The 26,466-nt window shown below is 41.3% G+C and overlaps 1 protein-coding gene across 1 annotated transcript in view; it reads left to right on the forward strand.

The window, feature by feature from the left end:
- LOC138525961 (gamma-aminobutyric acid receptor subunit gamma-3-like) overlaps positions 1 to 26,466 on the forward strand; it is an 805,526-nt gene that overhangs the window by 398,183 nt on the left and 380,877 nt on the right. Inside the window, exon 2 of the mRNA XM_069636262.1 lies at positions 22,397 to 22,545. Coding sequence (XP_069492363.1) covers positions 22,397 to 22,545 — 149 coding nt within the window. The remainder of the gene's footprint in view (positions 1 to 22,396; positions 22,546 to 26,466) is intronic.

Consider the following 26,466-nt stretch of genomic DNA (forward strand, 5'->3'; position numbering starts at 1 on the left):
AGCAGATGGGAAAAATGACTTTAAGTTCATTTTATGGGTTATACAGGTTAAGTGGCAGTTACTCTGTTTATAAGCATTCATAAGAGTTGAACATGTGCTGTGCAGAAAATACGCATACCTGTAGTTTGTATTCATGCAGGTGGATATGCATGCAGCTGTAAGTAGAAATCTTGGAGACTTGTACAGTAGTTTTTGTAGTAGGTGCTTTCCAATGATATGAGACGTGTCCTTGGAGTGATCAACAGTACATTTGAAGTGCTGAACTCTGATGATGGAGTTAGATGTAGAGGTCTTGGATGTGATTGGTCGATGGTTGTGTGACTGCTTAGCTTTATCCAATGAGGGAATGGAACAAAGAGTGAAGTGGAAAGGGTAGAAGGGCTTTCTAAGAGTTACGTAGTCCACAGACACCACAGCTGTACGTGGACAGGGCGTGCCACATCTGGCGTTTCTAGCAAATCCAGCATGGAAAGGGGACTGTAGGGATCAGCCAAACAGATGTTGAGGTTGTGGATTTGTGTTGAAAGAGACTGTGTGTAGTGAAGATGGCGGAGGTGGAGAAAGTCAGGGTGTTGGTGCTTGGAGATATGTTTGTGCATGGTTTACAGCAGTATTCTCAATGAAGGCATGTGGCAAACAATTTTGATGTTAAAGGAGTGGAAGTGGTGTGAGATATGGGCAGGAAGAACAGTCCCCATGTGGTAGTTTTGCACTATGGTGCTTTCCATTTGGGCTATGTCAGTGCCCCTACTTTGTTGGCAGATTTGGAACACTTGGTTCAAGCAGTAATGAACATCCTTTCAAATGCCAAAGTAATTTTTGCTGGATTAGTACCTAGAGCAATATTGGACAATAGTTCTGTTTGTTGTCCTCAGCAAAACATTGCTAGGTGTGCAATCAATTGAGGCATATGTGCTTTCATGCTTAGAGCTGGTATGTTCTTCACTAATAATGGGAATATTGATTTCATTAATGCTGTTTATTTTAAAGAAGATGGCATTTACTTATCTTTTATGGGAAATGCCATTCTGTTTTGGAATGTAAGGGTTGCTATGAAGAAGGTTATGTGGAGATTTTAGGAGTAAAGTAAGAAAAAAAAAGAAAAAAAATACTAAACAACAGATGTCTGTCAAGCATCTGCAAACCCCCTCCCCCAAAAACGTCTCTTTTCAGAGCCAACCTCAAAGGGGTAATGGGGCACAATATTTAGATTTACATCACTACGCTGAGATTTTCGATATGTCCGCGGACATGGTGGTAGTCCACGGACAGCGTGTATTACATATGGGGATTTTGGGGTGGAGAGGCATGCAAATGAGAATGAGCAGAGCAAGGGATTGGTCAGTAAAGTGTACTGGGTGTGTTGTGTAAGGAGAGAGTTTGTCAGAAAGTCTTTTTCCTGAGAGAAGAACAGATAGATATGGCTGTGTGTTTCAGAAAACAGATTATATGGATTTTGGGAGAATCATGGATACATTGGTTGGAGTGCATGAAGAACGCTGTGGAGTAGCTGCAGATCTTGGATTCCCTCATGTGGAAGTGCACTGGCATGGAGTGCGTGGAATGAAGTAGCTGGACTTGGTACCTCTCTGTGCTAGTTTGGAGACACAGCATCATCCAGACATAATTATAATTCATTGTGGAGGGAACAGTTTAGGACATGTGTCTGGAATTTCTTTGCAATTTATAATGAAAGAAGCACTTGGGAAGGTCATGAACATGTTTCCAAATTCCCAAGTAATTTTATCTCGTATTGGGCAGAGACAAATGTGGCTGCGTTCTTCTTCATTTGGTCCACAAATGGAGAAAGTGAGGTGCAATGCCAATAAGGCTGTTTGTGCTTTTCAAAGAGATGTTGGCATGTCCTCTTTTCTCAATGAAAATATTATGTTTCGTAGCACATACATTTTTCTCAGAGATGGAGTCCATCTTACTTATGCTGACAAATAGATTTTTCTGAGAAATGTACAAAATGCATTGAAACCTTTTTTGGAATTACAGCCATCCATTTTGCAGTAGGTGATGACCATTTCAAGTTTTTCAAACACAAAATAACACCACCAAAAGGCTCTTTTCAGAGCCACCACTTCCTCCCAGAGAGAGGTGCAATGGTTTTGATAGGGCAGCACCCCATGTCCGTGGACTTCTAAAAATGCACATTGCCCTGCTCCATTTATTTGCCACTTCTATTTTTAAACTGTGAAAGGCGGTTCTGAAAAGAGCCTTTTATTTGGGGGGATTTTTGTTGTTTTATATATATATTTTTTTTTACACACGGCACACTAGGAGAGGAGGGGAAAGGAGGGTAAGGAAGGGACACCAACCACGGGGATAAGAAAGGGCAGGTGGAGAGAGGAAGATGTAGGGTGGGCCTTATTTAGGTAGGTAGCAGACCTTCTGGTGCTCCTTGACCGCAGTCTCGAAAGCACTTTGAATATTCTCCCCCCTGCAGAGTACTGCGTCACAGTACATACACAATATTGTGACCCTCGAAAGGTAAGGGTCAACAGCAATGTGAATGACCTGTGAGGCAGCTGGAGGGATGCGCTGTCCCACAGGTGTGTCTCTTGTGGTGACAGGTGCGGAAACAGAGGATGTGGTAGAGGAACTCAACCTTCTATGTTGATCACAAGGTACAACCTTGCGAATGGCCTCACCGTGGAACGACCTTTGGTGTCGCTTCATGGATGTCGTACCAAAGCTGTACGAACCAGGCCTCCCACGACTCAGCACCATTTTGCACTGGCTGCAGGTGATCTTGTTCACACGTGATTTTGGTACGTCACCATGAATGGTAAACAACCGCCACACCCAAGACTCATGGCGAGTGCTGGTAATACTTCCACTACCTCATCCTCGTCATCCTCTTCATCCTCCTCCTCTACATCCTCACGCCTGTTCCCCTCTGCAGACCCATGAGGAGTTGGTGTTGGTGGAGGGGTTGGGGGTGGTGCTGAGGCAGATGTAGCAACAGCAGCCAAGGATGCCATCAGGGTTGATGAGAAAATCTCAGTAAGAGCAGCAAAGGCAGCAAAAGTCATTCTGCAATAGCCAGAAGCACAATGAAGATGAGCTCTGGAGTGTGGCCTTTTATAGGAGTGCTGGTGCATGCTCTGCAGACAGCCGCGCTGTCCACGGACAGATCAAACACCCCAAAAAGGCTCAAAAAGTTCCAAAAAGTATGTAGAAAGCCAGGGTCATTGTCTGGAACATGCGCAATGGTGATTTCTTACTGTAAAATACTTTGGATTGTCTGAAAAAGTATGTTTAAAATGTTCGGGGACCCGGACAGTGTCCACAAATCAGGACACATGCTCAGTGTGGGTGTGGTCACATGATGATGTCGCGAACACGTCCGCCAAGGGAACGGGTGTCCGCAGGACACCAAATGCACAGGAACGGTCGTGCGCGTGCATGCAGGTGTTCTACGGACAGTGTTTGGGTCCTCAAACTAATTAAAAGTGCGAGACAAGTGAGATGGACAGTTACGGACAGGCGCGATGTTCGTAGGACTTATGGGTGTGGTGCGCATGTGCATAGATGTTCTACAGACAGTATGGACTGGTATAGTCGGTTAATTGTGAACATTCCGGACACCAGGTGTGTTCTAAGAACAGTTCCATGTTGCTTGCACACAGTACGGACAGGTGTAGTGTCTGTAGGACACCTCCATTTTGGTTAATTACGGACATTCCCGACACCAAACGTGTTCTAAGAACAGTTCCATCCTGCTTGCGGATAGTACGGACAGGTATAGTGTCCTTAGGACACCTCGAATTTGGTTAATTGCAAACATTCCGGACACCTGGTGTGTTCGAAGAACAGTTCCATCTTGCTTGTGAACAGTACGGACAGGCATAGTGTCCTTAGTACACCTTCGATTTGGTTAATTACGGACATCCCGGACACCAAATGTGTTCTAAGAACAGTTCCCTCTTGCTTGCGGATAGTATGGACAGGTATGGCATCCTTAGGACACCTCCATTTTGGTTTATTGCGGACATTCCGGACACCTGGTGTGTTCTAAGAACAGTTCCATCTTGCTTGCAGACAGTACGGAGAGGTATAGTGTCCTTAGGACACCTCCATTTTGGTTAATTACGGACATCACGGACACCGAATGTGTTCTAAGAACAGTTCCCTCTTGCTTGCGGATAGTACGGACAGGTATAGCATCCTTGGACACCTCCATTTTGGTTAATTGCTGACATTCCGGGCACCTGGTGTGTTCGTGTCCTAAGAACAGTTCCATCTTGCTTGCGGACAGTACAGACAGGTATAGTGTCCTCAGGACACCTCCATTGTGGTTAATTACGGACATCACAGAGTCCCATAGAGCATAGGGGCTTCCCACCAGACTGCATCAAAAAACCAGTTAACAGAGATGGACATTACAGCATAGTGTGGCCATAGGCTGTCTCACACTATTATCTTGGGAATTTTGTTTTAAATTGCTTGTTTATCACACCCTTCTGCCCCTCAGTGCTTTATTCTAGAGTCATTCCATTCTTCTCTCTAGTTTTCCTGTTTTTCTCTTTTTTTTATTCCGTTCATTCTCTTGCACCTGTACTGGCTCATTCTTCCTCATCTGTCTTTTATTAATTAATGTATTAACTAGGGCAACAACCTGAGTACACAGGTTAAAGTTGTGTTGGGTGGAAGGCTCCCTTAATTATTTTTGTAAAATTTCCGTTGATTGGCTCAATGAAATTAATTTATGTTTCTATGTTTAAAAATAAAATAGTGTATGCAACTTGAAGTATGCTGTTAAAGTGGTATCCCTGTCTTGGGCCTTTTCTGCAACTAATTGTATGCTATCATTGATGGATTTGTTGAAATAATTCTCCACATGCTTTTTCTTTATTTGTTACATGTTTGTCTTGTGGGTACCCTGTACATTGTAATTCTATTGTTGTGTTTTGGAAAACATATGCATATGATTATGAATTAAACTTGGTGGAAATATTTATATATTCATGACTTGATCCCTAAAGGATATTTATGTGTTGATGATTGCTATAATCAGACAAAACCCTGATGAAGGACACGCAGTACGAAATGCATTGGCCACATATGCGCATTTGCTAAAGAGAAGGTTTTTTGATAAATGACAATTTTACTTTGAATTAATTGAAGAAAAATTGTGCTAATTTATTACCAAAAGGATTGAAGGAATAAAACTAACCCTGAGTGGGTAAGAGGTTGTGCGGCCCATACTGAGAGCTAATAAGCCTTGGTCTTTTTTCTCACATACATTTATTGTGCCTGACACGGTGGCACACATTGGTGGTCTGCACCAAACGTTAAAGAAAAATGTTTTGTTTGAACTACAAGTAATATTTGAGATTAACAAATCAAACAGAAAAGCGGTGCCCACTCAGTGATTAATCAGAGAAGCTGTAAATCTTGGTCATTTACAAACTTGTTCCTCCAGAGCTACAATAGGTTTTTTAGTTCTTTCAGAATTTTAAACAACTCTCTAGTGTAAGAACTAATGTTGGGAACATGTTCATCATGGTAATCCTTTTTCACTTGAATGATAGTTTTTTTGTGCTGAATAATGGCTTGTTTATATGCATCTTTGCTTGCTGCCATATGCGTCTTCTGCCAATGTCTATAGGCCTTGTTTTAGTAGCCCTCAGCACTCATAATTCCTGGTTAAACCATGCCTCAGCAGGGAACCCGTGCTATTAAGTTTACACAATCTCATTGGGGTAATAGTATCAATTGTAGCAGTTAGGCATTGAGAATAAAGATAGCAAAGGCATTGGTCAGGGTCTGAGAGGGTAAGTTCAACAAGGGAACTAGAAAAGGTGCGATTACCATAGATGTTATTTTACATATGCTGCGTTTTGCCAACAGTACTCTAGAGGGATAAGTACAGGGCTGTAGTTCCGGAACCAGAATGGCAAAGTATACAAAAAAGGGATCTGACCATGCACATATCCTGATCTCAGGCTTGTCTAACAATATACCAACTGAGCATAACCAATAAAGGATATGGCCATCTTTATGAGTAGGGTCCTGAGCAACTTGCTCAAATCCTAGGCCATCTAGTACCTGATTGGTCAAGAACACTAAGCAATCCTGAAGGTAATTGAGTAACGGGCTAAAATCTCCCAGAATAATACACTTAGTGGCTGGTTTAAAAAAAGAAAAAAGATTAAAGAAGAACCAACAACTGTTCTTCAAAGAGATGCAAAGCATGAGGTGGCGTGTGTAGCAAAATAAAATTGTCATGCAGGGTTTAACCAGATATTTAACGGCAAGCACTACAACCCCTACTGGTTCTTCCAAATCTATTTGGTGGGGTTTCAATTGAGATCTAAAGATAATGGCTACTCTGCCTCCTTTGCTGCCAGACTGATTTTTGCATACAATATAGTACTCCTTTGGGCACACCAGTGCTAAATCTGGGCCTGAAGTTTCAGAGAGCCACCTCTCTGTAAAAAGGCGATATAAAAAATTCCATCTGTAGTAGGATCTGCCACTTCAATTGCGTGTCTCGGCTGTGAGTGAGTGTTAAGATACACACATTTCAGAATTTGCTGTGATGCCAAGGAACAGGAATCATCTTGAGGACCGTTACTCACATAATATTCCTTTTTTCTTCAGCACTATTAACAGCTTTTTCAGAAGCAGCGCAAACTGAGATATTGTAATTGTAATGGGTTATTTATAACACGCTCAATACCGAGAGGATTCTAAGCCAGAACCTGGGATCGAACTTGTGTTGCTCTGCGTTGTCTTGCTTTCAAGACGAGCGCATTGCCTCTGAGCTATCCTACTGAGACAAGACCCCCGTGTTTATCTGAAAAGACATGGGCACGGGGCTAGCAGACATACATTGTATAAGAGGAAGCCTGTGTTTGCTTGATCCAGAATCTGCAATAGCAAACAATGCATCATCAGTAGCCTCCATATTAGTAATGTTGCTAAGCAATTCAAACGTGGACAGCATAGGATTATTAACAGTGAGTTCATTTGCATTTAACATTCTAACATTGCTTTCTGCAGAATGTAACAATGACATATCCAAATATTTCACCAAGAAACGTTTATGTCATGTGCTCCGAGAGGTGATCAGCTGTTCCGTAATCACAAACAGTATGAAGATGCAAAGTTATAGGTAAGGAAATATAAGATATACAAGAAAAGCCCAACGTACTTGGCAGAACACAGCACACACCAGCTGCCGCCTAGATGACGCACCGGGGCTGATGCATTGATGGCCAATTAAGTATCAGGTCAAACTACAGAAATTATGCAGCACTGTCATGTACTGTTGTGGGCTGACGCTTGGTACTTGTGATGCAGTCATGGAGATAAAGGTGTTGCGCTAGGTTGTCCACGGTTTCTAGAACTAACAGGCTTGTGGCTAAGAAATAGCCAGAAAGACCGCCCAATCTCCTCTCACATGAAATAAACCCATAGAGAATCCCACACATTCTCCCTGAACCACAAGATGATGCCTTGGTGAGATGTGGTACAGGAATAGTGCAAGCACTGAAACACGGGGCAGTGAGCTGTCTAGCGGTCTGAGAATGGCAAAGACCAGAAACAGCAGAAGGCAAAACCTGAGGGATAATCAAGGAAAGGCAGAGCGAGGAAGCAACAGAGAAGGCACAGAGAAGCAAAGCCATGGAGACAGGAAGGAGGCAAGGGAACAGAACTCCAGAAGGAGACAGAGAAAAGAAGAAGCAAAAAAGGAGTAAAGCATAACCTGAGAAGTTGAGAAGCGAGGAGCATTGTGAAGAGAAGGGCGCAATGTCCTCTCTGGGCCTCTGACACCCCTGGACCGAGGGCCAAAGGCTGGACACCAAGCAGGGAGGCAGACAGCAGACACTGAGGCTGGATTTCAAAGACATCTTTTATTGCTTCTCAGGATAACATGAATCAAAACAGCAGACAACATAACACCAGCAACACTGAGCTATCTCTTTAACATTAGTTCCTTTTATACAGTTTTGCACCTGCAGTAATTTTACTTTATTATGCAATACACACTGATTGTCTCTTTATAATTAAAGACAAGCCCTTTCTAGACCAGGATTGGTAGTCTGGACTGCCATACATCAGGTCCCTATGTCATAACTATGCATGTAAACCAATTACATTTGCATGAGATGCTCTTGACCTTTAATATGAATCATTTGATGCCTTGAGAAACAACATCCTTGACATCATCCCCGAGGTAATTTTGGCAGGTGATAGCATGCTTTCTTTCCAAGAAATCTAAATATGGGCATCAGCTGCATGGACTGCTCATGAATGTTGCTTATTTGTACAGCTGTCTGTTCGAATTGCAACCTTCCTTGAACACTACCTGGCTGCCCCCAGCTCATCAATGACAAAATTGCTGCCAGGAAATTTGAACCAAATGTTGCAGACATGTCCTCCTTCAATGAACCTTTACTGACCTGCTATGAGAACATGATTTAATTATATAATCATGACTGTGAAATGCGACAGTTTTGTATTCTCATCAACCATCTTAGAATCTGCCTGACCTTGTCTCGGCCAAAATGGCAGAGCAATCTGTTTTTAATAAGAACTAATATACTGTTCATTTTTTAGCCTACATTTTTGGTATCTATGATAAATGGGTGTTACCTCTGATGCCCTCCGCTGCGTAAGGCAGTATGACCCTAAAATATATATGTCGCTCTTATATGTACTTTTTGACCTACAAGGCACTACATTTCTGATTTTCGCATCACTAAAACTATTGATCATCCTGGCAAGCTATCTGCATTCAGTTTGTGGGGGGTCTAGCACCTTCTCTACATTCCCCCCTCAGGTCTGTATTAGACACCTATTCAATACATACCACTACACCCGATGTCCACCCTCCTCCATATTCAGTGTACCTATACATCTCAGTCCTAATCACCCTCCCCTGTGAGGTGCTTTTTTTCAATAAGGGAAGTATCCTAAAAACATTTCTACAAAGTCAGTACTAACATATTATATTCTCATAGTCTAAACATGTACGTATCCCTAAAGAACACTTTTGTTGGATTTTATCTGAGTCCCACCTCTATTACCCAGTTCATTTTATACTAACTATATACTTCAGATGATTACAGCCAGTATGAGAATTGAGAGAAAAATATTTTTGGGAGGAATCCCACCAGCCAATTTGTATAAACATTTAATATGTGATTTTACTGCACACCTTTTCCTAACTCCCATGCCACAATATTTCCTGGTTCCCCATTTTCTTCCCCATGGATATTTTCCAATGTTCATTTTCATTTCTTTGGTGCATCTTCCACTGACATGTCTTCCACCCAATTCGTCTCGGTTAAGCATCGTTCATGTCCACAGACCTTCTTCCTGATCTGGTCATTTTGTATTTTTGGCATTTGGGCTGCCTTGCACCAAGTCTCCCAGGCCCTTTTTAACCCAAGGCCAGTCCTTTTGCATTTTAGTGTCTCTTTCATCACAGAGCACTCAAACTCTTAGTTATTGTTCCATAGTTCAAAAGTCTATACAAGGGGGAATTTTAGCAAGGGAACACAAGGATGGGGAGTTTTTTTCAGAAAAATGTTTGCCGAAATGTCTGTACACGGGCATCTGTCTGGGTCTCTTGATCATTTCTCTCTGCTCATAGGGTCAGATGCCGTCAATCTCTTGATGTATATAGGTCTCTCCTGTCTACCTGTAATAGAAAACTAAATGAGTTTTCTTTGAAAAATAAATATGTCTTTATCATCCATGCTTTCTTCTCAAACCCCAACCCTTACAAAAATCCTTCTGTGGCTCTTTCAAACATTCCTGCCTCCTAAACAATCTCCAACATAATTATTTTGGTTTCCAAAATAACATAACAACTGCTTCTCCCCTTCTCCGCATACATTTTTTGCCTTTTCTCAATTTCATGCTGCCTGGTGCCGGGACTGGGTTTATATGTAATAAAAAACATTCACCTGTGTCTAACATTGCCCTTATTTTTTCATGGGCTCTCCTTTCATATCAAAAACTGTATGTCCTTTAGAGGACACATTTTTCCCTTAAGTCGGCATTCTTAGAGCAGGGAATCAAAAAATAACAAACAACAAACAAACAACATGCCAAATTCAGAAAAACATTTAAAAAAGGAGTCTTCTTCCATTGTATCTCTCCTTCTGTCTTTTTGGTGCATCCGTAGCTGAGGAAGATCATGTTGGTGTGCCTTCTTGATTTCTGTAGAAAACCAAAATGGAGGCAAAAGTGATTTGGAGACTGGCAAGGGAGTCAGGGTTCTCCCTAACATAAGCCCTTGCTACCTTCTGCTAACAAAAAGAGGTGTACTAAGATCATCTCTTGATCCGTCCAGTCCATCTAACCATAGGCTTGTTCCTTTTGGGTCTTTGGTGCGCATTTTTTTAAATATTTTATTAACATATCACTAAGGCCTGTAGTTGGCTTCTTCCTGCATAGCCGAATGTTCTTCTTTATGTCTTTGGAAGTCTTCACTTTGTTCACGTAGGACCGCGGTCACCTCCTTTCTCTGTGCGTTGATCCTATTAAGACATAATAAACACAGTTCGATGCACGCTGCTTATCGCTTAATGTTTGCCGCTCACTGGTCGCCCTACACTAATCTAGCCTAACATTGTAATTTGGAATTCAGCACTGTTCCTACTAAGTGCCTACACATGTTGACATAAGGCACACATTTGTTTGCCTATTCTAAACATTTCCCTAAATGTTCTGCCATATCTACCCTTTTGGCATCTTGCCAATTGTCAGAATTTTAAAAAGGTTACTCCACCTTTTATTTGATGTCTTCCTTGTCCTGCGCTGTCAGAGGAGGCCATGATTGTATCTATGTGATATTATATGCTCACACCTGTGTGCACCTATCTTGGGACAACACTACACAATTGAAAACACTGTATCCCTTACTGCCTTTTTTTCTGTACTCACCGGGGTCCTATTACTGCTAATAATGATGAAGAATGTGTCCACACACTGCTGTGTGAACCAGTATTCACCTCCTTCTTCACTCCCTATTCACTAATACTTACCTTTATCGTAGCATAATGTCTCTTTCCTTGCTAAGGCTATATAGACATTCCTCTCATGTTCAAGAAAGGTGGTCAATGATCTTCATCTATAAAATATAAACCAACACCATTATATACATTCAAATACTATTGTTTTAATTACTCTTATATGCTCTTTGAATCAGTTCTATAATAACTTCTATTGTATAATTAAATCAATCTTGGTCAACCATACCCCTTTGGTCCTTCATTAATCTCATCGTCTTTTTTATTGAAATACACAACATTTTTCAGTTATGGCCAATAATCCTCAAGGGTGCTCTTTATTTGTCCAAATCTGAATTCTTTAATTATTTATGTTTCTTGCTGCTTTAATATCCAATCACTCATTCATCCAATCATTTATTCATTCATTCATGGTTTTATTTTTCTATTTATTTATTTGTATTGGGCTCCTTGATTTTTTCATCAAACTTTCCATTTCTCGGGTTTCCTCTCCCTGTGCTGTTTAAGGTCAATTATTTATTTTCATCTTCCCTTTATTCATTTTATTGGACCCATGCCATGAGAACCCGTAGTCCATAGGTCACTTGGAATTCTCTCCAAGCCTTCCTGAAATTATGCTAAAGACTGCTACATTATTGTCATATGCTATATAATTTCTCCCTTTTCTCTTTTTCAGTGTTTGATGCTCCTAGAGAAACATCACTTCATCCTTTGTTAAGCCCTATCTAGATATGTCCTCATCAGTCACGTCAATCAACCTAGACCCTTCCATGAGAACCATTACTGTCCTCCATGGTCCGCCCTTATTGTCCATTCCCTTGAACATTGCCATTTTCTTTTGCACCATGGCTGCTTATAATGTCATGGGGGTTATCTATCCCCCCTCTTTATCCATAGGTATCCGTTGTCAGAAACTAAATTAATCAAATATTCTCTCCACTTTTCTCCACTAGGTCACATAGCCATGTATAACACTATACTGACCTCAGTAAACAGAAACCTCTGGTTTTACCAGAAACACCTCACAGAGCCACTTGCCCTTTACAAACCAATATGAATTAATCTGTGCTCACATGGTTCATTCCAAAAGTGGAACACACTATCCATTGATCCACTAAACAAAATCATCACTCTAAGCTTTGTCATCCAATCCCTTCTCAAAGCATTAACAAGTGCCTGTCACAACTATTACAAAAATCTGATACAACACAATCTTCTTCAGAGACTGATAATTCATCAATAAACAAGAAAACTCAATTAATAGCTTCAAAAGAACCCTCAATCTTCTGGAACTTACCAACATTCAACACCTTTTCATCTTTGCTCATGAATGTGCAATCTCAGGGTCTACAAATAGACCAAAGATATTTCCTCCCCCAGTCATATCAATTCTTGACATCTTTTGAGGCCGAGCATCATTTAATAATTGTGAACATCAAAACAGCCTGTGAACTGTCCTACTGTGGGTGCATGCAGACCCCTGTTCCTGTGAAAAGATTTTTTCTTAACATAAAGGCACCTTCTATCAGGGATGTCACTATCTATTCTGTGTTCACACATCACTAAATCTGCATGAGGCTCACTACAAACCCCTGCAGTGAATCTGTTTCGTGATTTTTCTAGCATGCTGTACCTGTTGCACTCTCAGTGCTCATGTCTGATGCAATGTAGATCATGGGCAAACCCTTCTTTAACTTGTGAGCTATATATTAGGGGCATGCTGTCCCCCTCTTACTAAAAGATCGCCTTTTAGGTCAATCTGGCCATGCCAGGGGCTCTGGTGTCTTCGGTTTATGTAGGTCCAGATCTGACTGTCTCACTTTTTGGTCTGTCTAAGAACACCCCTCGCGACCACATGCACTAGCACCCTGCTCCCCTTGAAAGGATTCCCCTTCTTGTTCTGACATATCTTGTCCGCAACTAGTGTGGTTATCACCTTTCTAGTCTCTGTTTAAAGTCAGCCTGTCCAAAGACAAGGCTCTATGCTCAAGGCTGATTAGGCCCCCTGAGATTTGTTAATCCTACATCCTGAAACCTGCCTTGGTTATTTTTTTTTTTAAATGCTCTTCCTCCATCGGGCTTTCTCTTATTTTGTAGCATTAATTAATTCCTTCATTGGCCCATCTGGTACTAATTATTTACTTATCGTGAATCATTGCTTATGATTGCCATATTCCCAACGTTCCTTCACTTGTCAGCACTGCCCTTCCTATGGCATAAATTTGAATACTTTCTCTTTGAACTGGCTTGGCTTCTGCAAGCTTTTTTTTATTTTTCTCCGCTTCCAACAGCCTGAAAAAAATGGCTGGTAGTCACTGTTCTTTTCTCATGACCTTGCTTTCCACCCCCACTTGCTTCCCAAGTGCCTCCATGTTTACTTCAAACAGTCTCTGCTATAAACTGTGGTGAAATATAATTACTGTTTTCACTCTCGCTTTTCATACTGCAAGAATCTACGGGCTCCTAAATATAAATACGCAAATCGCTATCCTTTGAATTTCTTCAAAAAGGACCAACTATCATAGATTCTGTGTCATCTAGCATTCTAGAAGTAAAACAAAAAGCAGTGTGTGTGTGTGTGTGTGTGTGTGTGTGTGTGCTTGTGTGAGTGTGTGTGTGTGTGTGTGCTTGTGTGGGTGTGTGTGTGTGTGTGTGTGTGGATACAAGCTTACCGGCACTGTTGTTTCCGGACCAGCATACTACGGGTTTGCCTGCCAGAGCCGCTGTGCCTGACAGGGCAGACCCTGCCGGACACAGCGGCCATGGTAGGCAAACCGTCACAGAAGCACCGGCACCGTTACTAACGGTGCCGGTGCTTCTGTGGTCCCCACTCCCATGGAATCCTATAGGACTCCATAGGAAAGGGGATGAACAGGATTACCTGCGCCTGACTTTGCGGCCGCCAGGGTTGTAATACCCTAGTGTTACCGTGAAGTTACACGGCAGACCCTGCCGGACACAGCGGCCATGGTAGGCAAACCTTCAAGGAAGCACCGGCACCGTTATTAACAGTGCCAGTGCTTCTGTGGTCCCCACTCCCATGGAATCCTATAGGACTCCATGGGAAAGGGGATGAACAGGATTACCTGCGCCTGACTTTGCGGCCGCCAGGATTGTAATACCCCAGTGTTACCGTGAAGTCAGGCGTCGATAATTCTTTACGGGTCCAGCAGCAACCTGCCAGTATCATCAGCAGGGTTACCGTCAGAGCCGTAATGAGGCCCACTGTCTCTGTGGGGGCTTGAGTATAGTCCTAATCACACACCACCTCTATGGGGATCTTAACATCATTGTAATCACACAACATCTCTGTGGGGACCTCAACATGATTGCAAGTACACACTGTCTATGTGGGGTCCGTTTCATGATTCTGTGGAAAATCTAACTTTTCCATAATCAAACATGACCCCTATAGGAAAGTTAACTCCACTCTAATTATACACATTCCAAAAGAAGAAAGCAACATAATTTCCATTAAACCATTTCTAAAGAACAGATATGAGTTAGCAGGGAAGATGATTCCTGTGAAAGAATGAAATCTGAATTTGAATTATTTATTCCTTTTTGGCCATAGTGTGTCAGCCTGGGTCAATCAAGTCATCTCCTGTGTTGCAGTTATCTTTTCTGGAAAATTTTGAGTGTTTAAAATAGTGTTTAATGCCAGAAACTAAGTTCCTTTTTATGTTTCGCATACAAATTAATCATCTTGTGGGAAATGTCAAACCCTCAAAATACGTCTGTTGTGATAGCCATAATGCAGGCAGATATTCGCATGTATAAATAAAATTGTATAATGTATATTGAGTACTATAAAGTAAGCATTTTTCCATTTTCTTATGGTGCAATCCATCCTAAATAAGAATAATAAAGTAAGTCCCCACAAAGATGGTAACACGCGTCCAGGTCCCCGCAAAGATGGTACCGGACACGCGATTAAAAATAAGCATTTTTGCAAATATGAAGTTGGATCCTGTATTATGAAATTTTTCTGAACATAGTTCTGCTATTAGCCCATTTCTAATACATTGGGAAGGGCTAGTCCCCACAAGGCTGGTTTCCACACATAGTCCCCACAAGGTAGGTAAAACGTGTGTGTGTGTGTGTGTGTGTGTATACATGTGTGCATGAGTGTGTGTGTTTTTAAATGCATTGTTTATATAGTTCATTGATCGCTTATACTTCCATAAAATGTGTACCTGCATGCATGTCATAATAGAGAGTCTAACCTTAACCATCTGTATTTATTTCTCCAATAATTGTGCCAAGCGTCCTTGTGAGTACCTCAGCTTAGTTGCACTTTTTTTGTACGTTTCTATTTAAACATCTTTACAAAATTCTTTAAACAATGTCTTTTACTCGTTGTGCATGTGCTTTTAGCTTCACCCTGTTCCATCTTTGCTCACTGCTTCTTTAAACTAAATACAAAAAAAACATTTTTTACATGCATTTAAAACATGTTTTCAAAAAGATGTTTTGTTTTATCTATCCTTGACATCCCCCATAGATATTCACTGTGCCTAGTTTTAAAACAACCACTAATACACTGGCCTGCTTTTTAATGCAATTTGCACACAAAACTACATTTTAAATCTCTGTGACACTTGTGACCCTGCACACATTTACATTCAATTTTTCTCTAAATGCCTCCATACTTTACAGACATGATGTACAGTGAGGGAAACATATTTTTTTCTGTTTTGCACCTCTCTATGGTACTCCAAATATTTTAGTTCAAATTATTTAAATTTGCATGCATTGCACCTCATACTCCCTTCTCCGATGCTATCCCTCTATTCCCAACTCCCAGCATTTTCATCTTACTAGTTACTTAAACCACCCTCCTGTGTTTTCAATTGGCAATCTGTCTTTCATCCTTTTTTCATACCGCGCCGAAGACTATTTTAACAATGGAATAAATGCTTCATTCCCTTCTCAATAAGGGACGGCTATTTGCCACACATGAAATCAACAATTTAGTGGCACCTCTTAATGTGTGCTCACACATAAAACTTCCATCATTATTTCTTCAAATGACTAGCAAGCCTCCCTACAATGAGAAACAGCTTATGCAATCCTTAAACAATGTCTCCCTGGTGCACACTCATATAAAACTGGGCATCACCTCTAGCACAAAGCAAATGGGGGTCATTCCGACCCTGGCAGTAAGGGGTTAACGGCACCAGTAAAGGTGCCGGAGCCGTCAACCCCTTACTGCCTCATTACGAGTTCTGCTCCCGGGACCCGCTAAGGGCACCTGGTTTTACCAGGCGGCCTTAGCGGGTCCCGGGAGCAGTCTAGCATGCTAACAACGGTCCCGTTATTAACGGGCCCACTGTTAGCATGCTCCCCATCCCCATTGAGCCCTATGGGGCTTGAATGGAAATGGGGATGTACAGGGTCTGGATTCCTTGAATGAGGAATTACCGGGCCATCCACGGTCGGAATGGCCTGGTAATTCCTCATTCAAGGAACCTAGACATGGTACCTGGTAAGGGGGTAGCCATGCCGCTAATAGCGGCATGGTTACCTCCTACCTCGTAATGGCCCCCAATGTATTTTCAGCAAGGTTTAACTATACATCACTTTTCTAACATAAAAATAAATATTTCAAAATATGCATCTTGCTTGGTTAGGTGACTAGGGTTTATGTCGCATTGCAACATATCAAACTAAAACCAGCGCTTTTCCTCAGATTCTGATTTTTAACAACCATACATTAATGTCCTGGACAAAAAATGCTGTTTTCTCAACATGAATACTAAGTACTTCTGCACAAGCTTCCTTAGTTGCATTAACTGAAATAACTATTCATCCCTACGTCTTTCTTGTGCAACAGCCTTGCATTCTTTTGAAATCCTAAATAACTCCTTGTTAGCTCTGCCAAATAATCTCTCATTCCTTTGAACAAACACTGTAACTGTTTTCAGTGGCATGCTGACATAATCTACTGCATGTCCCTGCACTGGCTGGCTACCAATGCTACCTACATTACTTCAAGAAAATATCTCTATTTCTGCAAAGATTTTCTTTCTAGACATATACTGCATCTCATTAATTCCACTCTTCTAAGAAAGACAGGAATGTGAACGCAGGTTTGTTTCATCTTGATCTACAACTCGCTAAATTTTTTTCTCTGTAACTGCGTAGAAGGCTTGCTTTAAAGCCACACTAACATTTTATTTTCCATTTCTGTCATACGTTATGTCTGCTTCGTTTGTGTGAAAGAAAGTGCAGATTTCTGTCATTGAACATTTTCTAAGTTTCTAAAGATGTTAATTATACCAATACAAGAGATTAACCTTGTTGCTCCCAGCGTCTATCTGCTACAGAGGTTCGAAATGACTGCACACGTTTAAAACATGATTACATTTTCTCCCAAACCATACTTTCTGTGCTCTTTGTTGCTGTAAAGCGGAATGCAAATGTCTATTGTTCAACATTCCTTGACTAGCCAAGAATGTGTACTATGTAGGAACACATGTATCTACCACGGTCTGGCTGCTACAAGGGTTCAAAAGGGACAACATTTTCTGGCTATTTACTCATTATTTGGCCTAATATTTATTTTTATCCCAATTTAAAACATGCACATGAGTGTATTTTCATCACTAGGTTACTCCTACCTATTGTTCCTTCATTTATTCCTCACTTTATTTTTGGGATTTGCGCTAATTTATTTCCTTAAATAAATAATGTATTTTCTTAGCCTGTTCTAATTATTTACACCTGACTTTTACTCCTCTATACATAAAAATACATAAAATACATACATATAAATTGGCCGACCCACAAATAGCTTCTCTAACACTCATCGCTACTTGTCTCTGTGTTAACTCTCCTAGTGGCTTCATTGCCCCTAAATAATACTCATTATGGGGAGTTTAAACAGTTTGCTTAAACAAAATCTATTGTGTTTGTCACCTAAGTATCTTTTTGGATTTTAAAACAGTTTCTCCTACAGGTAGCTTGACATAGGTTCTCTGGACTAACCTAACTGTGATGCTCCTCATCTCACAGTCTCACATCATTAATTAATTATTTAATTAAACACTAAGACAACCCTCCCATTACTCTTCTGAAATGAATACAATTTACCCCTAAAGAAATGCACATTTTTATTTTCTTCCTCCATACCACCTCCCTACCTCAGCCTCTCATATACATAACCCAATCTATAGGTGTCAAAGTGCCCTTCCATGCTGTCAGTTCTAGCAGCCCCTTTGAAAGAATAAAAGAAATATTGAGGCTTAATACCACCAAAAATTAAATATGCCAGTCACAAGTTCAAAAGTACATGTACAGTTTATTGGTCAGATAGCTATCTGGCTCCCAACACCTCGCAGTGTGTACCAGCAGACACTGTGAAGGGAGAGAGTGCTGGACATCTCAAAAACATCAGTTTTTATATATTTTCTCATAATCCTGGACACATTCACTAGGGTTTGTAGCCAGTTCACATAACTAATACAGGTTTACACAACTATATATTGTTCAATGTTTTCCTCTAACACTAGACATGTTTTTTTGCACATACAATACAATGGTAAAAATCTTTGCTTTAGTTGGTCATGTTGGTTTTTCGTTTGTTCTCGAGCTTAAAGTTAATCCAGTTTCAAGGAACGTACACACAGATTTCTGCAAAGGCACACAGTTTCAGCGATTCAACATTTTGTTCTACTGTTTGAACAAGGATGACGCTATTGATACAGACAACATGTAAATTACTGTTCATTTCATCTCTAGTTTAGCTCCAAGGTTTCTTAGTGCAGGACAAACAATCCACATTCAGCAGCCTTAACATGTTTATCTACGTTGACACAGAATGTGATTAGGCCAATGTTCATTTCTAGGCGGTATTATGTGAAATATACTTTAACACCCTCCCAGCACGATGTGTGGGCATACAGCAGCTTACTCCACCCTCCATCCTTACCAGGTCTCATCCCCTAGTCCTGTCAGCATGTACATATGTCTGGATTCATGACCCTGGAAAGTCAAGGTCCCCTTTGTGGTCAGCCATGTGAAGAGAATGACCTAATGCCTTCTCTGGTCCTCTGACACCCCTAGTGGCAAAGGCTGGACACCAAGCAGGGAGGCAGACAGCAGACACTCAGGCTGGATTTCAGCAATCAAAACAGCAGACATCATAACACCAGCAACACTGAGCTCTCTCTTTAACATCAGTTCCTTTTATACAGTTTTACAGCTAAGGTAATTTTACTTGATTACGCAATGCACACGGATTGGCTCTTTATATTCGTAGGTCATAATTATGCATGCAAACTAATTCAATGTGTGTGAGATGCTCTTGACCTTTAATATGAATCCTTTGATACCTTGAGAAAGAACATCCTTGACATCATGCTCAAGGTAACTCAATACAATTGTTGCTTATTTGAACAGCAGTCTGTTCTAATTGCAACATTCCTTGAACACTACTTGGCTGCCCTCAGATCATCAATGAGAAAATTGCTGCCAGAAAGTTTGAAGCAAATGTTCCAGACATTTCCTAATTCAATGAACCTTTAATGACCTGCTATGGGAGAATGATTTAATTATATCATCATGACTTTGTGAAATTCAAACATTTTGTATTCTCAACAACCATCTTAGAATCTTCCTGACCTTGTCTCAGCCAAAATAGCTGACCAATCTGTTTTTAATCAGAACTCATTTACTGCTCAATTTTCAGCCTAGATTTTTGGTATCTATGATAAATGTGTGCTACCTGTGATGCCCTCTGTTGCGTAAAGCATTCTGCCCTAAAAAATATATGTTGCTTTATATGTGCTTTTTGGCCTGCATGGCACTACGTTTCTGGTTTTTCCAACACTAAAACTATCAATCAGCCTGACAAGCAATCTGAATGAAGTTTGAGGGGGGGAGTGGTCTAGCACCTTTAGCACCTTCTCTACAATGGGCTCAACACAACCTAAACAGGTTGAACACTGGACCAAGATGTCCCGTTGTTGGTGGTCAAGCAACCTCACCAGTGGTAGAATGCACAAGTGTGGAATAGGGCCAGGGGTCTCCACGCATGTGTACTTGAATGAAGATGGCTGCGTCCAGTCACCGAGTCTGGCATTGGCTGCGCAACAGAGACCATTTGTGCATGTTGACACTGCTCCTGTAGCCTCAGCACTGACGTGGATACAATCTCCACCTGCACAATCTCCACCTGCCCAGTACAAGTCAGGGGCAATTCAGGCCATGATATTCGTATGTTGTGTGTGACGGGTGCATGGCAAGCACACACCAGCGGGTACCTAGATGACACCCTTCTTCTCCTCCTCCTCCTTCACACTTTCTCCTGTTCCCATAACTTCCAACTTGCACTCTCTTCTTTCTCATCCTCTCAAAGCCTGTATTTTCATTCTCTGTGTTACACTGGTACATTCTGTCTCTCCTTGCTTCCTCCTGACATGCGTATCTCTTTTTCTGTTCTGTCCTTTACCTCATGTTGTTTCTCCTCCCTATCCCCAGCATTATGTCTCTTGTCTCTTTACCATTCTGTCTCATATTGTCTTTTTTGTGCCTACTTCTCTATTCTGTCTCTTGGCCCTCTTCAACCCTCAATCCATCATTTGGCTATCTATCACTCTTAATCCGTCTCTATTCTTTCTCTCCCTCTTGTTGTCTGTCTTTATTCTCCTTCCCCTTCTTTCTTTTTTCCCCTTTAGTTCTTTAGTTTATGTTCTCACACATTCTGCCTGTTTCTTCTTTTAGTATTTCCTCTGTAGCTCTTACACCCTGTTTCACCTCTCCTTTTTATCATTCATAATGTCCTCCTCTCTCAGTTGTGTGTCTTTTTTCACCACTGCTGTGACCTTTCTCCTCATCATGTCTCTCTCTGCATTTCCTTCTTATATTGTGTCCACCCTCCTCTCCTTTTCTGATAGTCTCCCCCTTCATTCTCACTTGCGCTGTGTCTCTCCCTCTTCTCACCCCCGTTTCATCCCATTCTGTCTTTTCTTCACCATTTTAGTTCCTCCTTCACATTCTTTCTCGTCTTTTCTGCTCTACCTCATCCTCTTCTCTATGTCTGTGATCTTGTACCATCATTTCTTCCTCTTTTCCACTTTCTTCTCCTACCCTCCCCCAATCTTGGGGCTCTCTCCCGTCCCACTCTTTCACATCCACACATATTTTCCTCCTTTTCTCACAACATTCCTCTGAAGGCTGGCGACTGCACGCATTCCTTTGCTTGCCCCTCTCTCCCATCTCAGAACATGCTCTGACACCCCTGGGCCACAAGGTGCACTCTACACTCACTCTTACTTGCTGAGCAGCTGTTAATTGTCCTCAGGCTGTGGGATTCGTGGCCAACTAGGAATGTCTCTGATTTCCACCATGGGCACACCGTACGGTTTGAAGAATACTGTTTTAGTGAGTTTTTTGCCATCCCATGTGATGCTTCACCAAATGCATATAAAACACTGCAGCCATAGTCCTTTCTCTATGTTGCTGACCTTACAGCGTACTCCTCTCTCTGGCTTCCTGATAGCCTTTGCTTTTTTACATAGTTTTGTCTACGTTAATAGGTGTGGTTGACAAATAATAACCCACAGCATGGCCTATCCTAACTGGTAAAGTCACTGAAAGAACTTTGTTGGGGGCTCATGATGTGCATGGGTGGCAGGCTGTTACTGTCTGGAATGGCCTGCTCTGTGTGTGAGTTTTCACCAACAGTACTTAGGCTAGCTTTACTTTTTCTGTGTGTTCAACCTTGATGGGTCTTAGACTGGAGCTTTGCATTATTTGCCAGATGCGCAAAATATTCAAATTGAAAAAATCCAGTCAAAAACGAACACTGATAGATAATCTAAACAGCCAACAGCTGATGTGTTTGTGTGTGATGGACAGATTCTTTGGCCAATGACATTTATGTATTTCACTGTTTCAATTGGTTCTCTTTTATACAAGTAGGATTTTACAGCATATGTTCAGATGAGATTAGGAGAATTGCTACTGCTACTGCCATTGTCAGTCTATCGTGTTTGCTCCATTCCTTTTGCTCTCTGCAATGGGATAGTAGGTGATGATAGTTGTGGATGCAAGACACGTGTCTGTCAGTGGGAAGTTGGTTACTTGGAAAAAGGCAAAACTTTAATTGTCTGGTCAATTTGTAGAATTTCTTGAATCAACATTGATATGCATGTGGCCAGTAAATGCTTCGAACAGAAATCTCATTGGTTATATCCACGCATAGCATCATATCAGACCTCAATCTGGCCTCAGCCCTTTTTCAGCTTCATCAATGTTCAAGTAGCCCTTGATAGACATCCCGAAATCCATGCTTTTTGTGGATTTAGCAAGCATAATAATAATCGTTGTATTGATCGTTACTTGTTACAAAATATATACCTAAACAATGATATACGTTTTCTTATTTGCAGCTCAAGAAAGATCGAAGATGATGAATATGAAGATTTAACAATTAACCAAAAATGGGTATTGGCTCCAAAAACCCAAGACACTGATGCAACTTTAATATTAAACAAGCTACTGAGGGAATATGACAAGAAGCTGCGGCCAGACATTGGAAGTGAGTCCTTCTATGTACTATTGGCAAACCTCCCTCAGTGATGGTGGAACCGGACAGTGCAGTGCAGGTCACATGTTCAAGTTGTCTTGTTGAAACCAGAGTCTAAATATTATTTATGATGCATTAATTTATATCGATCCTAACATATACTCAGTCTCAAGCTATACATTTCTTATTTAAATAAAGTAATTGCATTGTAATTGGTTATTTATACATACCCAGAGGTTTCTAAGCGTGGACTAAGGGATTGAACCTGTGTTGCTTTGCATCATCTTGCTTCCAAGGCGAGTGCATTGCCCCTGAGCTATCCTTAGGGCCATACACCCCATATATAGAAAAGGGCTGTTGGGATTCTTATATTCCGTTTTAGGGCTCCCTGGTCAGACCTGTGCACGATTAAGTTCCAATAAGTTTGTACGTGTATTTCAAAATCTATATATGCGCACATGTTCAACGTGCAATACATTGCAATTAACAATAATTGGATATTTTGTTAACTATTATGAAAATGCAGGACATCGTTGTGTTCTTTGCTCTGTCGACACAAACAAACAAATAGTATTTTTTTTCATTCCAAGGACGCTTTTTTAAGGTATACAAACATTTCAAATACAACAGATAGGTAGGTCTATTCAATAGTAAATGCACTACCATCAGGAAAACAGTACAAATTATATAGATTATTCATAATAAGCTGACAATATCGATGCACTTAAGTAAAAAGTATCCCTGTCCACCTACTATTATGAGAGCAAAACCCAACACATAGTACAATCCATCGATTGGAAAAGTAGGATGACACACATTGATAAGGTTATACACAAAAGCTGTTTTGCCTTCAAAGATTGATGGTATCAGTCTGGAAATGATGGCATTCTGAAATGCAGACTTGTATAGATGACGTTTCACATTTTCCTGCCAGTATACTGGTTTTGGTAATTTCACATTTAATTGACCATTGAATGATTGATTGTAGTGACCAATGATCGTAGAGGGCCCTTACACAAATCCCAAAGGACATTGAAACACAAAAGATGTCTTCATATTCTATTGCTGCATATTCTAGTATGTATTTGTATTTGTATTTGTATTTATTTATTTATATTGCGCACCTAACCCGGGGGTAGCAAGGTGCAGAGACATCAAGAGGATTGCGAAGCTTGTTACATACAGAAGGATGAAGTTCAGCTGAGGTTACATTACTGGAGCATCAAAGACAATGAAAGCCGGTGAGGCATAAGTTACAAAAAGAATATACAGATACAAAATGCAGGTTATATCCTGAATTGTATCTACGCAGATCAGTTGAGCACCAATGTGTACAAGTTTACAGTCATAGTAGTGTGGTGCAGCAGGCAGGTGTTATATATCATGGTCCTTGAGCCACTGAATGGTCTTTGATCTGAATTGGCGGTAAGGGAGGTCTTCCCTGCAAGTAGGAGGTAGGGAATTCCAAAATTGTGCTGCTTTTACAGGAAAGCTATTCCCTCCCGACATTGTACGTTTAAATCTGGGCACATGGAGGAGATTGGAGTTAACCAATCTAGTGGGGCGGGAAGAAGCTGGTCTGGTGAATTTAGTTATAAGGTATTGAGGGCTGCTTGGCGGAGGCATTTGTGAGTCAAAGAGACACATTTGAGGAAGATTTTGTCTTTCATAGATAGCTAATTGACAGATCTTCTAGTCTCAGAAATGTAGGCTTTCTTGGGATGCTAAGGGCCGCTCTTAAGGCGTTATTCTGTAGGATTTGTATTTTTTTTGTGATATATTTGTTGCAACCTACATATAGCGCATTGCAATAGTCCAGTTTGGACAGGATCAGCGCCCTGGCTAGGGTGATACAATTAGAAGGTGAGAGGAATGGTTTGGCTGCTCTGATAAGTTTGCAAGTGTAGGATGTGGTGGACGCCATAGCATTAACTTGCTTTTTGAAGGTGAGAGTGGAATCTAAGTAGAAACCAAGGGTTTTGACTTCCTCGGCTACAGTGATCTTATTATTATCAATTAGGAGAGAGGAGTAGTTTAGGTCTAGTTTGTTGAGGTTATGTGAGGACCCTAGAATGAGGAGTTCTGTTTTGTCATCATTCAGGCATAGACCATGTAAGGCCATCCATGCCTGGATGATGAGGTAGTCTTTATTGACGAAGGCCAAATCCTTGTCATAATCCCTCGTCAACGGATGAGGATCTGGGTATCATCGGCATAGTTAGTGTAGGTGATAACCAGACCATCTAGATCATCAAAAAGGGGCTTCGTGAAAATATTGTACAGGGTCGGGGAGATGCAAGATCCCTGGGGTACACCACAGGTGATAGGCGATGGGTCGGCTGCTGCTAATGGGGAGAAGACTCTCATCATGCGGTTGTTTAGAAAGGATTGGATCCAGCCGGTTGCCTCTTGAGAGAAATGGGCTGCTTTTTGTAGGTGGTTGCATAGGATCTCATGGTCAACCAGGTCGAAAGCGGCTGAGAGATCAAGGAGTAGCAATATTGCAGTCTTACCCTCATCTCTCAGCTCATCTATTTGTGCCTTGAGATCTATGAGTGCGGTTTCAGTGCTGTGTAGAGGACTGAAGCCTGATTGTCGGACTCCAAGGAGATGGAAGTGTTCAAGGTAATGTTGGATTTGTTGATTTGCTATTTTATCGAGGATTTTAAGTAAGAACTGTACTGTAGTGATGGGGCGATAGTTAATAGGAGTAGCGGGGTCTAGATTAGGTTTTTTGAGAAGGGGGAGGACCCAGGATTGTTTCAGGTTGTTAGGTACGGTGCCTGATGTGAATGACACATTTATTAGTTTGGTAATAAATGGTGCGAGATCACAAGCCGCATCCTTTATCAATTGTGCAGGGCATAGGTCTCCATTGCAATTCGAGGGTTTGAGGGTAAGAATGACGTTTTCAACCTCTTTAGTAGATACTTTATCGAAGTTAAAGTGGGGATTGGGCGGCACAGGGGTGTGCGACCGAGTGGGGTGTGTCGTTTTAGGGATCAGGATATTAGATTTAGTGGAAGCGATAAGGGAGTCTTTTTTAATGCTTATCTTCGTCTTGAGAGTGGTGATTTTGTTAGCTAAAGTGTTTTGAATACCCGTGCACCAGTTCTTGTCCTTGAGGCATAAGTCGGGTGCTTGGATAGGTGATTCAACCTCTTTTAGTATTGTGAAGAGCTCTCTAGTGTTGGATTTCGCTTGCGAAATTCGAGTACTGTAGGACATTTGTTTGGCCAGGATAATTTCTTTTTTATATTGGGCGGCTAGTACACTCAGGTTTTTCTTATTGATTTCTGAGGGATGTGATCTCCAGGTTTTTTCACAGCGTCGCTTTTCCTGTCTGAGGGCTTTAAGGTGAGGAGAGAACCAAGTGTTGATATGCTTTCGAGGTTTGCTCTTTCTCAATTTCAGGGGAGCTATGTCATCAAGGGATGAAAGCATGACTTTGTTATATAGGTCTACCATCATAAAGGGATCTGTGTGATCCGGAATGGCATTCAGAGTCGGTAAAATCAGCGGGAGCAGGTTTTCAGGGGTGATGTGTTTTTTGTTTCTGGTCTGGACAGCTGGAGCTATACTGTCTGTTTGCACTGGTGTCGCCTCTAGAGTGAACAAGATTAGGTAGTGGTCTGTCCAAGGATGCGGAAGTATAGATGAGACCAGGACTGGGCAGTTATGCCCAACTAACCAGTCCATAGTTCTACCTTTAGTATGGGTGGGCTCTGTGATCTTCTGGGTGAATCCTAGTTCCTCTAGGGTATTATTAATTAATGTGGCATTAGCATCTGAGGGGTCACTAAGACCAAGGTTAAAATCTCCTAATAGGATGCTGTGTGAGGAGTTCTTAAGGTTATTTGATAGGATGTTTGTAAGGTCTTCTTCAAATGAACCTAGAGGGCCGGGTGATCGGTAAATGAGATGAATGGAAAT

Source organism: Ambystoma mexicanum, chromosome 7p (genome assembly GCF_040938575.1).
Source record: "Ambystoma mexicanum isolate Mex_15411 chromosome 7p, UKY_AmexF1_1, whole genome shotgun sequence".
Taxonomy (NCBI): Eukaryota; Metazoa; Chordata; class Amphibia; order Caudata; family Ambystomatidae; genus Ambystoma; species Ambystoma mexicanum.